Raw genomic sequence first — 13,585 nt, forward strand, 5'->3', positions numbered from 1 at the left:
GTCTATCCCAGCCTTAAATGTATTTAACGATGGAGCGTCCAAACCCTCTGGGGAGAGAATTCTGAAGATTCATAACCCTTTGAGTGAAGTAATTTTTCCTCATCTCAGTCCTCAATGATTAGCCCCTTATGTTAAGACTGTGCCCCCGTGTTTTAGATTCCCTGACCAGCGGAAACAATCTCTCCGTGTCCACCCTGTCCTGCCCCTTTAGAATCCTACATCTTTCAATGAGATCACCTCTCATTCTTCTAAACTCCAGAGATTACAGGCCCAATTTACTTAGCCTCTTACCATAGGACAACCTCCACATCCCAGGGACCAATCTAGTGAACCTTCACTGTACTGCCTCCAATGCCAGTATATCCTTTCTTAAAAGCAGAGACTAAAACTGTACGCAGTACTCCAGATGCAGTCTCACCAAAAGCCTGTATAATTGTAGCACTACTTCCTTATTCCTATACTCCAATTCCCTTGCAATAAAGGCCAACATGCCATTTGCCTTCCTAATTGCTTGCTGTACCTGCATGCTAACTTTCTGTGTTCCCTATACAAACACACCCTACACTCTTTGAACATCGACACTTACAAGTTTCACACCTTAAAATATTATGCGTTTCTATTCTAATGACAAAAGTGCAAAACTTCACACTTCCCTCCATTATATTCCATCAGCCATCTTGTTGCCAACTCACTTAACCCATCTATATCTCTTTGCAGCCTCTCTACATCTTCCCTGTAACTTACTTTTCCATCTACCTTTGTATCATCAGCAAATTTAGATACATTATTCTCTGTCTCTTTATCTAAGTTATTAATATGGATTATAAATAACTGAGGCCCCAACACTGATCCTTGCGCACTCCACTATTTACTGCCTACCAACTTGAAAATGCCCCGTTTATGCCCACTCATTGCTTCCTGTGGTTAACCAATCATCTATCCTTGCGAATATATTCCCTCCAACTCTGAGCCCTTATCTTGCCGATTAACCTTTTATGTAGCATCTTAGATAATGCCTTTTGAAACTCCAGGTATACTATATCTACTGGTTCCCCTTTATCTACCCTCCTAGTTACACTCATAAATTTGTCAAACAGGATTTCCCTTTCATAAAACCATGCTGACTCGTTCTGATTGTACTATGCTTTTCTAAGTGTATTGTTAAGACTTCCTTAACAATAGATTCCAGAATTTTCCCAACGACTGATGTTAGGCTAACTGGCCTGTGGTTCTCTGTTTTGTCTTTCTATCTCTCTCTCCTTTCTTGAAAAATGATGTAACATTGGCAACTTCCAATCTGATGGGACCATTCCCAAATCTAAGGAATTTTGGAAAATCATAGCTAGCGCATCCACTATCTCTGCAGCTAACGCTTTTAGAATCCTAGGATATAGGCTATCAGATCCTGGAAATTTGTCAGATTTTAGTCTCTTAAGTTTCCCCAATACTTTTTCTTGGCTGATATGAATTTCCTTAATTTTCTCACTCTTTTTAGCCCTAGGTCATTGTCTATTTCTAGAATGGAACTTGTGTCTTCTACTGTGAAGACAGACACAAAATATTTGTTCCAATGCCTCTGCCATTTCCTCATTCCCCATGATAATTTCTCCTGTTTCTGCTTCTAGGGGACTAAAGTTTACTTTAGCTACTCTCTTCCTTTTGCTGTACCTATAAAAGGTGCTTTCGATCTGCTTTTATGTTACTGGCTAGTTTACTCTCATTCTATTTTTTCCTTCAGCAACTTTTCGGTGGCCCTTTGCTGGTTTCTAAAACACTCCCAATCCTCAGACTTACTACTGTTTTTTGCAACGTTGGAAGCAACGCTTGCAACGTTTAATCTAATACCATTTTTAACTTCCTGAGTGAGTCACAGATGGGTCTTTTGTTTTTCAAATGAATGTATTTTTGTTGAACATTTTGAATTGTTTCTTTAAAGGTTTCCGACTGTACATTTACCATTATACCCAATTCACCTTAGCCAGTTCTCTCCTCATGCCTACATAATTGGCTTTAATTTTAAGATTCTTGTTTGTGATTGGAACCTGTCACTTTCAAACTTAACACAGAATTCAATGGTGTCATGATCACTGTTTCCCAGTGGATCTTTTGTTTTGACATTGCTAATTAACCATGCTTCATTTTGCAATACTAGATCTAAGATAGTTTTATCCCTAGTTGGCTCCACAATGTATTGCTCCAAGAAACTGTCCCAAAAACATTCCACAAACTCATCTTCTAGGCCATTCCTGCTAATTTAATTGTCCCAGTCTATATGAAGATTAAAGTCCCCTACAATTATTACATTGCCTTTGTTACAAGCTCCAATAATTTCTTGTTTAATACTCTGTCCAACTGTATAACTACTGTTAGGGGGCCGATAAACTACTCCCTCCAGTGTTTTCTGATTCTTGCTATTCCTCATTTCCACCCATACTGATTCTACTTCATGATCTTCTGAGGGCAGATCCTTTCTCACTAATGCCCTTATGTCATCTTTTATCATCAGTGCTACCCCCCCCTCCTTTGCTATTCTGTCTGTCTTTCTGAAATATTGTGTACCCTAGAATACTTATTTCGCAACCTTGATCACCGTGCAACCATGGGCTGGATTTTACTTTAGGCAGACGGGAATTCACCACCGACGTAAAAGTCGGTGGCGAACCCGCTTCCGCCTAGCCCGGGGATCCGTCCCACATATAATGGGTCCCCAGGCTTTAATTGTCCCAAGGCGGGACTTCCACCCGCTTGAGGGAGGAGGTCCCGCCTCATTGAGCTGCCGGCCAATCAGCGGGCCGGCGGCTCTTAGTCCCAGCAGCACCACCGGGAGCGGTGGCCACTGCTGGGACTGCAGCCCAGTTGACCAGATGGAGCCAGGATTCCAGGTAAGTTGGGTATGCCTCACCAGTGAGATCGGTCCTTCCCTGGTGCGGCTGGAGTGGTCGTTTGGGGGGAAGTGGGGGCATCTTGGGTCCCGTGGGTGGGTTGAGAGGTGGGGGTGGCCCTCAATCGGGCACCAAGTGCCCGACTGCCCCCCCACCCCGGGCACACAGAAAGGCCAGCAGCTATCGCTGAGCGGCCTTTCACGCCCCCAGCATGTCCGCTTGCCACGGGTAAACTACCCATGGAGGCGGGTGAGGGCCCTTAAGTGGCCATTAAGTGGCCACTTAAGGGACTTGATTGGCCTTGGGTGGGTGGGCCGTTTCCACCCCCCCCCCCCCTCCCCCCCACTCCGTCCCCACTCGACCGCCGTAAAGTTGACCAGAGGTGGGAGCGGGGTGAGTAGGCCTCCCGGAGCTTCCCGCTCAATGTTACACCACCCCCATCTGCCCCATGCCACCATCCGACCCGCTGGGGCAGCGTAAAATTCATCCCCATGTCTCTGTAATGGCAATTAGATCTAAATCACGGATCTCTATTTGTGCCACTAGTTCATCTAATTGCAGATGCTTCACGCTTTCAGATGAAGAATGTTTAATTTCATGTTTTGCTTCCATTCCCTTCAATGACCTTATCTGCTGATGTACTATTTTTCTCAAACTCTCTGTCCTTCCTGTCCTATTCTGCTTGTCTGTTCCTATGCCTGGGCCTTTTTCTTTGGAGTTCTAAATCTCCCCTCTCCCACACTCTATTAGTTCACAATGTCTAGTCTTATCTGCTGGCTCACTCGAGTTTGTACGCCCTGTCCCTTCCTGCCACAGTCTGATTATCATTCTTTTTATTGCTATCTTGCTCTCTTGCATTCTCCTCTCTATTTAAATTACCTTATCTTCCCTCACTTGATCCCTCACCCTCTCTATTTACAAACATATGAATTAGGAGCAGGAGTAGGCCACTCGGCCCCTCGAGTCTGCTCCACCATTCAACAAGATCATGGCTGATCTGATGCTGGGTGAGTAACTAAAGTAAAGAGAAAGGTAAGGTCTACAGTTTTTTTTATATAGTAAGTAGTGTTTTTTTATGGAATCAAGGGCCCTAGTGTAAATAATCTCTAATTTTTGAGTAATTTAAGGGAGTAAATTGAGGGTAAGTCATGGCAGGGCAGCTCGGCAGTGTGGTGTGCTCCTCCTGTGCAATGTGGGAAGTCAGGGGCACTTTCAGTGTCCAAGGTGAACATGTGTGCAGGAAGTGTCCGCGTTCCGCGTTTCGGATCTGGAGCGGCTGGGGACACTGTGGAGCATCCGCCAGGATGAGATCATCGTGGATAGCACGTACAGGGAGGTGGTCACACTGCAGGTAAAGACTGCTCAGGCGGAAATGGAATAGGAGACCGCCAGGCAGAGCAGTGGCGCAGTGGTTAGCACCGCAGCCTCACAGTGCCAGCGACCAGGGTTCAATTCTGGGTACTGCCTGTGTGGAGTTTGCAAGTTCTCCCTGTGTCTGCGTGGGTTTTCTCCGGGTGCTCCGGTTTCCTCCCACATGCCAAAGACTTGCAGGTTGATAGGTTAATTGGCCATTATATAAATTGCCCCTAGTATAGGTAGGTGGTAGGGAAATATAGAGACAGGTGGGGATGTGGTAGGAATATGGGATTAGTGTAGGATTAGTATAAATGGGTGGTTGATGGTCGGCACAGACTCGGTGGGCCGAAGGGCCTGTTTCAGTGCTGTATCTCTAAACTAAACTAAACAGATAGTGCAGGAGTCCCCGGGTCCATCTCCCTCTAACAGATTTTCCGCTTTGGATACTGTTGGGGGAGATAGGTTCTCAGGGGAATGCAACAAGAGCCAAGTTTGTGGCACTACAGGTGGCTTAGCTGCACAGGAGGGGAGGAAAAAGAGTGGGAGAGCTACTGAGTGGGAAAAGGGAGGGAGAATGATAGCACTGAGTGGGAATAGGGAGGGAGAGTGTCAGATTAGCAGTCTGATAATCTCACAACTGTGGAGGAACTAAGAGAGCACTACCTTTTCACTTCACTATCTTATATGTTTCACTCCTCCAATACAAGCAAAGGAAAATGTGGAGGTTGCAAGATGAAGAACAAGTTTGATTACTTTCTACAAAAGGGGCTGCTTTTGAGTTGTACTGACACACTTCCGGGATGTCCATGAGTAACAACACAGTCCCGGGAGTGCTGTGAATGCTGACACATTCCTGAGACCCTAGTGAGTCTTGACTCGGATACATTCCGGATGAACTGTCGGTAAACATTCCACTAGCCACTGTGACTACTGACACGGTCGCAGTCCTGAGGCCGCTGCGAGAGCCGGCGCAGTCCCAGAGCCCCTTTGAGTACTAACACAATCCTCGAACCCCAATCAGTACAGACACCACCCCCCGGACTCCATGTGAGTATAGACACTGACACACTCCCTGACCCCTACGAATACTGGCATTGACACATTCCTGGGACCAGCCTGTACAGACACACACCTAGTGCCCATTGAGTACTGACATACTTGCAGAATCACTGTAAGTATGGACACTGACACATTCCCAGGCACCTTGTTGGTACTGACTGACTTCTGGGACCCCTGTGGGTACCATCACAACCCAGGATCCCGATGAGTACTGACAGGCTCCCAGGAGTGCTGTGAATGCTGACACATTCCTGGGAGCCTAGTGAGTACTGACAATCTACCCGGATCCCTGTGAGTACTGACTCTGACTCACTCTTGGGATCCCTGTGAATATTGTCTCAATCCTGGAAACCTTAAGTATTGACTCGTTCCTGGGATCCATGTGAACACTGACACACTCCTGAGAATGCTGTAAATACCAAAGCTCACTTGGGACCCTGTGAGTACCAACACTCTCCTGGGATCCATGTGAGTACTGACCTGCTCCGAGACCCCTGTGAGTACTGATGCACCCCCGGGACCCCTGTGAGTACTGACTCACTCCCGGGACCCCCGAGAGTACTGACCCACTCCTCGGACCCCTGAGAGTACTGATCCACTCCGGGACCCCCGTGAGTACTAACCCACTCCTCGGACCCCCTGAGAGTACTGAGCTGCTCCGCGACCCCTGTGAACACTGACCCCCTCTGGGACCCGTGACAGTACTGGCCCACTCCCGGGACCTCTGTGAATACTGACCCACTCCTGGGACCCCCCGAGAGTACTGACCCACTCCTCAGACCCCCGTGAGTACTGACCTGCTCCAGGACCCCCGTGAGTACTGACTTCAATAGAGTCCTGTTCTCCTACAGCCAAGCATTCCTCCAGCCCCTCTGAATAGTGACATAATCCTAGCATCCCTTTGAATGCTGTGACACTCCCCTGTAAAATGCGGGTAATGAAACTTTCGTTGGACACCTGTGATTGCTGACATTGAAACACCAGGGGTGCCGGTGCATCAATCTTTGCAGGTGGCAGGAGATATTGAGAGAGTGGTTTGAAAAGCATAAAGGATCTTGGGCTTCAGAAATAGAGGGATTGAGTATAAAAGCAGGGAAAATACGCTGCACCTTTATAAAGCTCTCGTTAGGCCCCAATTGGAGTATTGCGTCCAGTTCTGGTCACCACACTTTAGGAAGGATGTGAAACTCCTTGAGAGGGTTCAGAGGAGATTAACCAGAATGGTTCCAGGGATTTTAGTTACAAGGTTAGGCTGGAAAAGCTAGGGTTGTTCTCTCTAGAACAGGGAAGATTTAATAGAAATGTACAAGATTATGACAGGCTTTAATAAGCTAGACAAGGAAAGACTGTTCCCATTAACTAATGGTACAAGGACTAGGGGACACAGATTGAAGGTTTTGGGGAAGAGACGCAGGGGAAATATGAGGAAGAACTTATTTTTTTATTGTAACAGGTGGTAATGACCTGCAATTCACTGCCCACAAAGGGGGTGGAGGCAGAGACAATTAATGACTTCAAAAGAAAACTGGATAGCCATTTGAAGAAAATAGACTTGCAGGGCTATGGGGATCAAATGGGGGTGTGGGACTGACTGGATAGCTCCGTGGAGAGCTAGCATGGACCCGATGGGCCAAATGACTTCCTTCTGTGCCGTAAATGACTATGACTCCTGGGAGCCCTGTGAGTACTCTCACTGACTGGGATCCCTGTGAGTGCTGACTCACTCCCAGGATGCCTGTCACCACTGACTCACTTCCAGGTCACCTGTCACTATTGACACTGACATGCTTCTGGGACCCCTGTAAGTACTTTTCTTTTGCTGTATACTTACTGCAGCCTTGCACAACATTCCTCCATTCAGTCAAGAGCAGTCCTTTTGCTGCACACGCACGAGCATATGCCCCTAGGGCTTCACAAAGAAAGTCCTGGGTCCTTTTATAGTTACATGTCTCAAATTGACATTTCTAAAGAAGGACAGAAACAGCAAAATGTAAAACTAAGCAAGTTCTAAAAAACTAATTGCACATAATTTTAGGGCCTGCTTTTGCAAACCCATTTACTGCAAGAATCCTTCCATGTGAATAAACCATGCTAAGAATAGTGCATGTATCATCAAGATCCTAGACTGAGCTATACAAGAGGATCTGGGAGATTTCAAACTGACATACCCGAATGAGCTAGATCCCAACTGAGCTGTGAATTTCAGATGAGTTGGGATGTTGGGGTCTGTTGATATCTGTCTGATGACGTTCATTGGCTGGCTGGCATTTGGTAGTATTTTTGGGAGTGGGATAGGCCCACAATACAAATGCTCAAACAGATAGAGCAGCAGCCCTTATTATACAAAGAAGTCGTTTCACTCAGTGGCTGAAGATGCAGCCTTGAGCAACTGCTCATTCTAATCTTCCTGCACCACTCCCTACTACGTAGGTGAATGTGTGAGCAGGCACAGGCAGACTGGCAATGTGCTGCCAGGCCTTTTCCAATATCACTTTGTTACAGGTCATCAGAGAGTTGTTGAACCCAGTGCTGGTGGGGAAGTGACTGCCCTCCCCAGGCTGTGATCAGGAACTCAAGAGTGATGAACACATTGGTTCGAAACAGTGATGCACAACCACGACAGCATGCTTTAATCACATTTTACTCTCAAGATCATTCTTCACTTGCCAAGAAAATTTTTCAAACAGTGCTGAAAGTCACATGCAGCTGTATTCAATTTAGCTCCAATCTCACCCAACCAACACAACTGGTGACAATCTGGACTTTCCTCTAAGACACGGCATCGGAGTGGGAGCAACACCAAGGAAATCCCTGGCCAATCATTACACAGTAAGGAAAGAACCAAGCGGAGGGGTTAATGAAATAATCTGTCCATAGGATTTTCTTGGAACTGATAAATTCTTCGTTTACAAGTTGAGAGGTTTGGCTCTCAGGTAGGGAAAAATGAACAACATGGTGCAATTTCATCAACAGCCAAAGCTGAAAGATGGGAGCTGCATGGAGTGAAGTTCAAATTTGTTTTCATTCTTCCAAACATTATTAGCTGCCGCAGATACCACGGCAAAGGGCGCTCATTATTGGGCATATTATAAATTTGTAAAATTATCCTTGAAATCCAAGTGCACCATAAATTGAAAACAGCACTGAAAAATACATCAGTAAATGAACAAAAGTCATGAGTTATAAAACTGCTGATTCCTAATAAAAGCAAGAATGTTGTCACCTCTTCAAATGGCACAGGATCCACTAAATTATGGCATCTTCCAAAAATGCTGGTCACGTCCACCAGCAGATGGCACTTGTTTGGAGTGTAACCCCCTGTTCAATAAAACATCAAATATTTGTTACTGATGTATGATAAACCTTTTAGTAGCATGTTTACCTTTTTATCAAGGATAGCTCTGGGAAATGCAACAAAGATGAGCAATGTCAGTGTCAAATACTCCCAGGGCAGCTACAGCAGGGCTTAGAAAGAGTAAATTTGTTGTAAAGAGAAAAAATACATCAAGTAGAAGGCTGAGGGGGGATCTGATTAAGGTATACAAAATGATGAGGGGCATTGATAGGTTAGATTGGAAGAAACTTTTTCCCCTAGTGGAGGGGTCAATAACCAGGGGACATAGATTTAAGGTAAGGGGCAGGAGGTTTAGAGGGGAGTTGAGGAAAATATTTTTCACCCAGAGGGTAGTTGGAATCTGGAACACACTGTCTGAAGTGGTGGTAGAGGCAGGAACCCTCACAACATTTAAGAAGTACTTAGATGAGCACTTGAAATGCCATAGCATACAAGGCTAGGGGCCAAGTACTAAAAAATGGGATTAGAATAGTTAGGTGCTTGATGACCGGCACAAACACGATGGGCCGAAGAGCCTGTTTCTATGCTGTATAACTCTATGACTCTAAGTGTGACTCAGCAGTGCCTGCCCTCCTCAGGATGGGATCAGGAACTCAGTGAGTGATGAACATGTCCCAGCACTAATGACACAGTTCAACACAATGATGCACAGCCACAACAACATGCTTAAATCACATTTTGCTTTCAAGGTCAAATTGCTAATTCTTCACTTACCATCCAACAAGGGCACGAAGTAACAAACTGTCTGGAGTAAAAAGGATGCCAGCCTTTCACAAAACTTACTTGGATGCTGATGGTATTGTAAGAGCCACCCAGATAATCGGATCCTGCCATTTGTGCCAGGGCACTCCCAGGGCAGGGACAGCACAGATTAGATACAAAGTAAGTCTTCCTCAAAATACAAGGTGTTGTGTTATTGCTTTCTTCAGCAATAAGGTAACAAACAATCTTGAGCTGAATGGTAGTTAAATAGTGTTTTTTTTTTTGATAATCCCCCATGGGAGATTGGTTAAGAAGGTAAGAGCCTGTGGGATCCAGGGCAATTTGGTAAATTGGACCCAAAATTGGCTTAGTGGCAGGAGGCAGAGGGTAATGGTCGAGGGTTGTTTCTGTGAGTGGAAGCCTGTGACCAGTGGTGTACCACAGGGATCGGTGATGGGACCCTTGCTGTTTGTAGTGTACATTAATGATTTAGACATGAATATAGGAGGTATGATCAGTAAGTTCATAGATGACACGAAAATTGGTGGTGTCATAAATAGTGAGGAACAAAGCCTACAGGATGATATAGATGGGCTGGTAAGATGGGCGGAGCAGAGGCAAATGGAATTTAATCCTGAGAAGTGTCAGGTGATGCACTTTGGGAGGACTAACAAAGCAAGAGAATATACAATGGATGGTAGGACCCTAGGAAGTACAGAGTGTCAGAGGGACCTTGGTGTACTTGTCCATAGATCACTGAAGGCAGCAGCACAGGTAGATAAGGTCATTAGAAAGGCATATAGGATACTTGCCTTTATTAGCCAAGGCATAGAATATAAGAGCAGGGAGGTTATGATGGAGCTGTATAAAACACTAGTTAGGCCACGGCTGGAGTACTGAGTACAGTTCTGGTTGCCACACTATAGGAAGGATGTGATTGCATTGGAGAGGGTGCAGAGGAGATTCACCAGGATGTTGCCTGGGCTGGAGCATTTCAGCTATGAAGAGAGACTGAAAAGGCTAGGGTTGTTTTCCTTGGAACAGAGAAGGCTGAGGGGGGACCTGATTGAGGTATACAAAATTATGAGGGACATTGATAGGTTAGATAGGAAGAATTTTTTCCCTTAGCGGAGGTGTCAATAACTGGGGATATAGATTTAAGATAAGGGGCAGGAGGTTTAGAGCGGATTTGAGGGAAAAAAAATTCCCTCAGATGGTGGTTGGAATCTGGAACGCACTGCCTGAAGAGGTGGTAGAGGCAGGAACCCTCACAACATTTAAGAAGTATTTAGATGAGCACCTGAAATGCCATAGCATACAAGGCTATGGGCCAAGTGCTGGAAAATGGGATTAGAATAGACAGATGCTTGATGGCCAGCACAGACTCAATGGGCCGAAGGGCTTGTTTCTGTGCTGTAGAGCTCTATAACTCCTGACTATTGTGGTGTAAAAAGTTTACATGAGAGCTCTATCATACAGGGTGACTTGGTAACGAACATGACTCCAACTGCTTGATCACATGCTGGTTTGCATCACTTCCTGTGATGTGTGAAGTACTCTAACTGTTAAAGTGACATCACAACCTCCCCCTTTCTGTAAATGGAAATACACAAAAGATAAACTATGTACGTAATGAAACAGAACCGTTTTAAACAATATTTAAATATGCATTCGCTCTTATGTCCTTTAGTCAAGAATCTCTGAAACATACAGGTGGTCGACTGACTTGACCTCATTTTGTAACTGCGTAGCTTGGTTGAGAACTAGATTTGTCAATTTTTTTTCTCTTGGCCTGTATGTGTGTTCTGACAGTTATCCTGTGCTTGAGCATTACACTTGACACTATTTTTCGTTACATTCTGTGAATTTGAATGTGAATATGGTCTTGAAGCAATTGGGTCATTAGGCACAATGTTGTTAGCTAGTTCCCTCAGCTGACATGTTTCTTCTTAGTACTGCTCCATTAGGGGTGGTTTTTATCTTTTCCTATTTTGCCAACAGTTCGTCCTGTATTGACAAAGATTTCATGAAATGATGACTTGGAAGGTTTGCCTTGACTTGCCTCCAAAATATAATTTCTGCAGTTCTCTTCTTGGAGTTCTTCACATTTCTTCTGGCCAGGTACCTTTGTCACAAATCCTGAATGGACTCAATGGGGTCACATCTATTTTGATTGGGTGTCTTTGGCACACTGCTGATCTCATGGATTGTCATGATTCAAAGCTTGCTACATGCCGGTAGCCCTACAACTGCTGGACTGTTAGTGTTGACTATGTACATCTTCAGCCAGAGCTGCCAAGTGGATGACCCATCTCAGCCTCATCCTGAGATCCCCAGCATCACAGATGCCAGTCTTCAGCCAGTTCGATTCACGCAACATATCATCAAGAAATGCTAAAGGCACTGGATACTACAAAGGCTGTGTGTCCTGACAACATTCCAGCTGTAGTACTGAAGACTTGTGCTGCACAACTGGCAGTGCCTCTAGACAAGCTGTTTCAGTACAGCTGCATCTAACTGACAATGTGGAAAATTGCCCAGGTATGCCCTGTCCACAAAAAGCAGGACAAATCCAATCCAGCCAATTACTGCCTCATCAGTCTACCCTCGATCATCAGCAAAGTGATGTGAGGTGTGGTCGATGGTGCTATCAAGCGCCACTTAAACAGCAATAAACTGCTCACTGATGCTCAGTCTGGGTTCCGCCAGGGCCACTTAGCTCCAGACCGCATTACAGCCTTGGTCTGAACATGGACAAAAGAGCTGAACTCAAGAAGTGAGGTGGATATCAAGGCAGCATTTGACTGAGTATGGCATCAAGGAACCCTAAACAAACTGAAATCAATGGGAACCAAGGGGAAAACTCTCCACTAGTTGGAGTCATACCTAGCACAAAGAAAGATGGTTGTGAATGTTGGAGATCAATCGTCTCAGCTCCAGGAAATCACCACATCAAAGGTTATTGCAGAAGATAAAAGCTCATTGTGTAGGGGGTAACATATTGGCATAGGTAGAAGACTGGCTAGCTAACAGGAAACAGTGAGTCGGCATAAATGGATTATTTTCTGGTTGGCAGGATGTAACGAGTGGTGTGCCACAGGGAACTGTGCTGGAGCCTCAACTTTTTACAATTTACAATTTGTATAAATGACTTAGATGAAGGGACCTAAGGTATGGTTGCTAAATTTGCTGAAGTAGTGTCCCTTCTTTTGCTTTGTTTGTTACATATTGGCTAAAAAAAAATTCTCCTGAATGCATTTTAAGAATTCTGTGCCCTCTGTGCCTTTTACACTGATTTTATCCCAGTTAATATTAGGGTAGTTGACATACTCTACTTTTACTGTCCATTGCTTGTGTACTTCTCAGCAATGTGCCTACATATTTGTTCTTTTTTCTCCTTCTGCTTGTTTGGGAGTCTACAGTATACACTCGGCAGTGTAATTACCCCTTTTTATTCCTCAGTTCAACCTTATGACCTCATTTGATGCTCCTTCTAGCATATCAGCTCTCCTCACAGCTGCAATTGTTTTTTTATCCCACTATCCTGGCTAGTATTCATCTCTCAACCAGCATTGCTTAAGAAGATGATATGGCCATTTATGTCATTGACGTTTGTAGGACCTTGCTGTCCAGAAATTGGCTGCTGTGCTTCCTACATTACAATAGTGGCTAAAATTCAAAAATAATTGATCAGCTGTGAAGCACCTTGGGACATGCTGAGACTATGAAAGGTCCTATCTAAAAGCAGATTCTTTACAAATTAATTTTGAAATATAATGTTACGACCAGGTGAGAAAGAGGCCTGGAGGTTCCCTCTCAGCCGTTGCCTGGTTTAACCGTAACAGGGTGTAATTTTTAAAACACTGTTTTAGCTCCCCCACCCCCCACACTCAGTGAATCCTTGTTCACTGCTCTCCAATTGTAAGGAAAAGAAATCAACCAGACAGGTTTTCTTAAATTTAAACAAGAAAGGTGGAAGTTTATTAACCTTCAAACTCTAATTCCGTTAAAACGACTACAAATACATGACGTGACCACGCTAGCATGCATATGCAATAAACACACACGCAGAGAGAGTCAGAAAAGGCGTAAGAATAAAGGGGAAAAGCTTGAAGCAATAGTTGGGGTGCATTTACTGCCCTTTGAGTTTGGTGTCGAATCTTTGACTGCAGTTAAATCTTGCTGTTTCATTGGGGCCCAGTGGACGCTTTCAAACCTGCTTCGATGTAGG

General features: G+C 44.8%; 1 protein-coding gene across 1 annotated transcript in view; it reads right to left on the reverse strand.

Annotated features, from left to right (window-relative positions):
* LOC137377250 (mucin-6-like) overlaps positions 1–13,585 on the reverse strand; it is a 268,629-nt gene that overhangs the window by 92,186 nt on the left and 162,858 nt on the right. Inside the window, exons 20-21 of the mRNA XM_068046793.1 lie at positions 8,521–8,615; positions 7,129–7,261 (exon numbers count right to left, since the gene is read on the reverse strand). Coding sequence (XP_067902894.1) covers positions 7,129–7,261; positions 8,521–8,615 — 228 coding nt within the window. The remainder of the gene's footprint in view (positions 1–7,128; positions 7,262–8,520; positions 8,616–13,585) is intronic.

Source organism: Heterodontus francisci, chromosome 14 (genome assembly GCF_036365525.1).
Source record: "Heterodontus francisci isolate sHetFra1 chromosome 14, sHetFra1.hap1, whole genome shotgun sequence".
NCBI classification, from domain to species: domain Eukaryota; kingdom Metazoa; phylum Chordata; class Chondrichthyes; order Heterodontiformes; family Heterodontidae; genus Heterodontus; species Heterodontus francisci.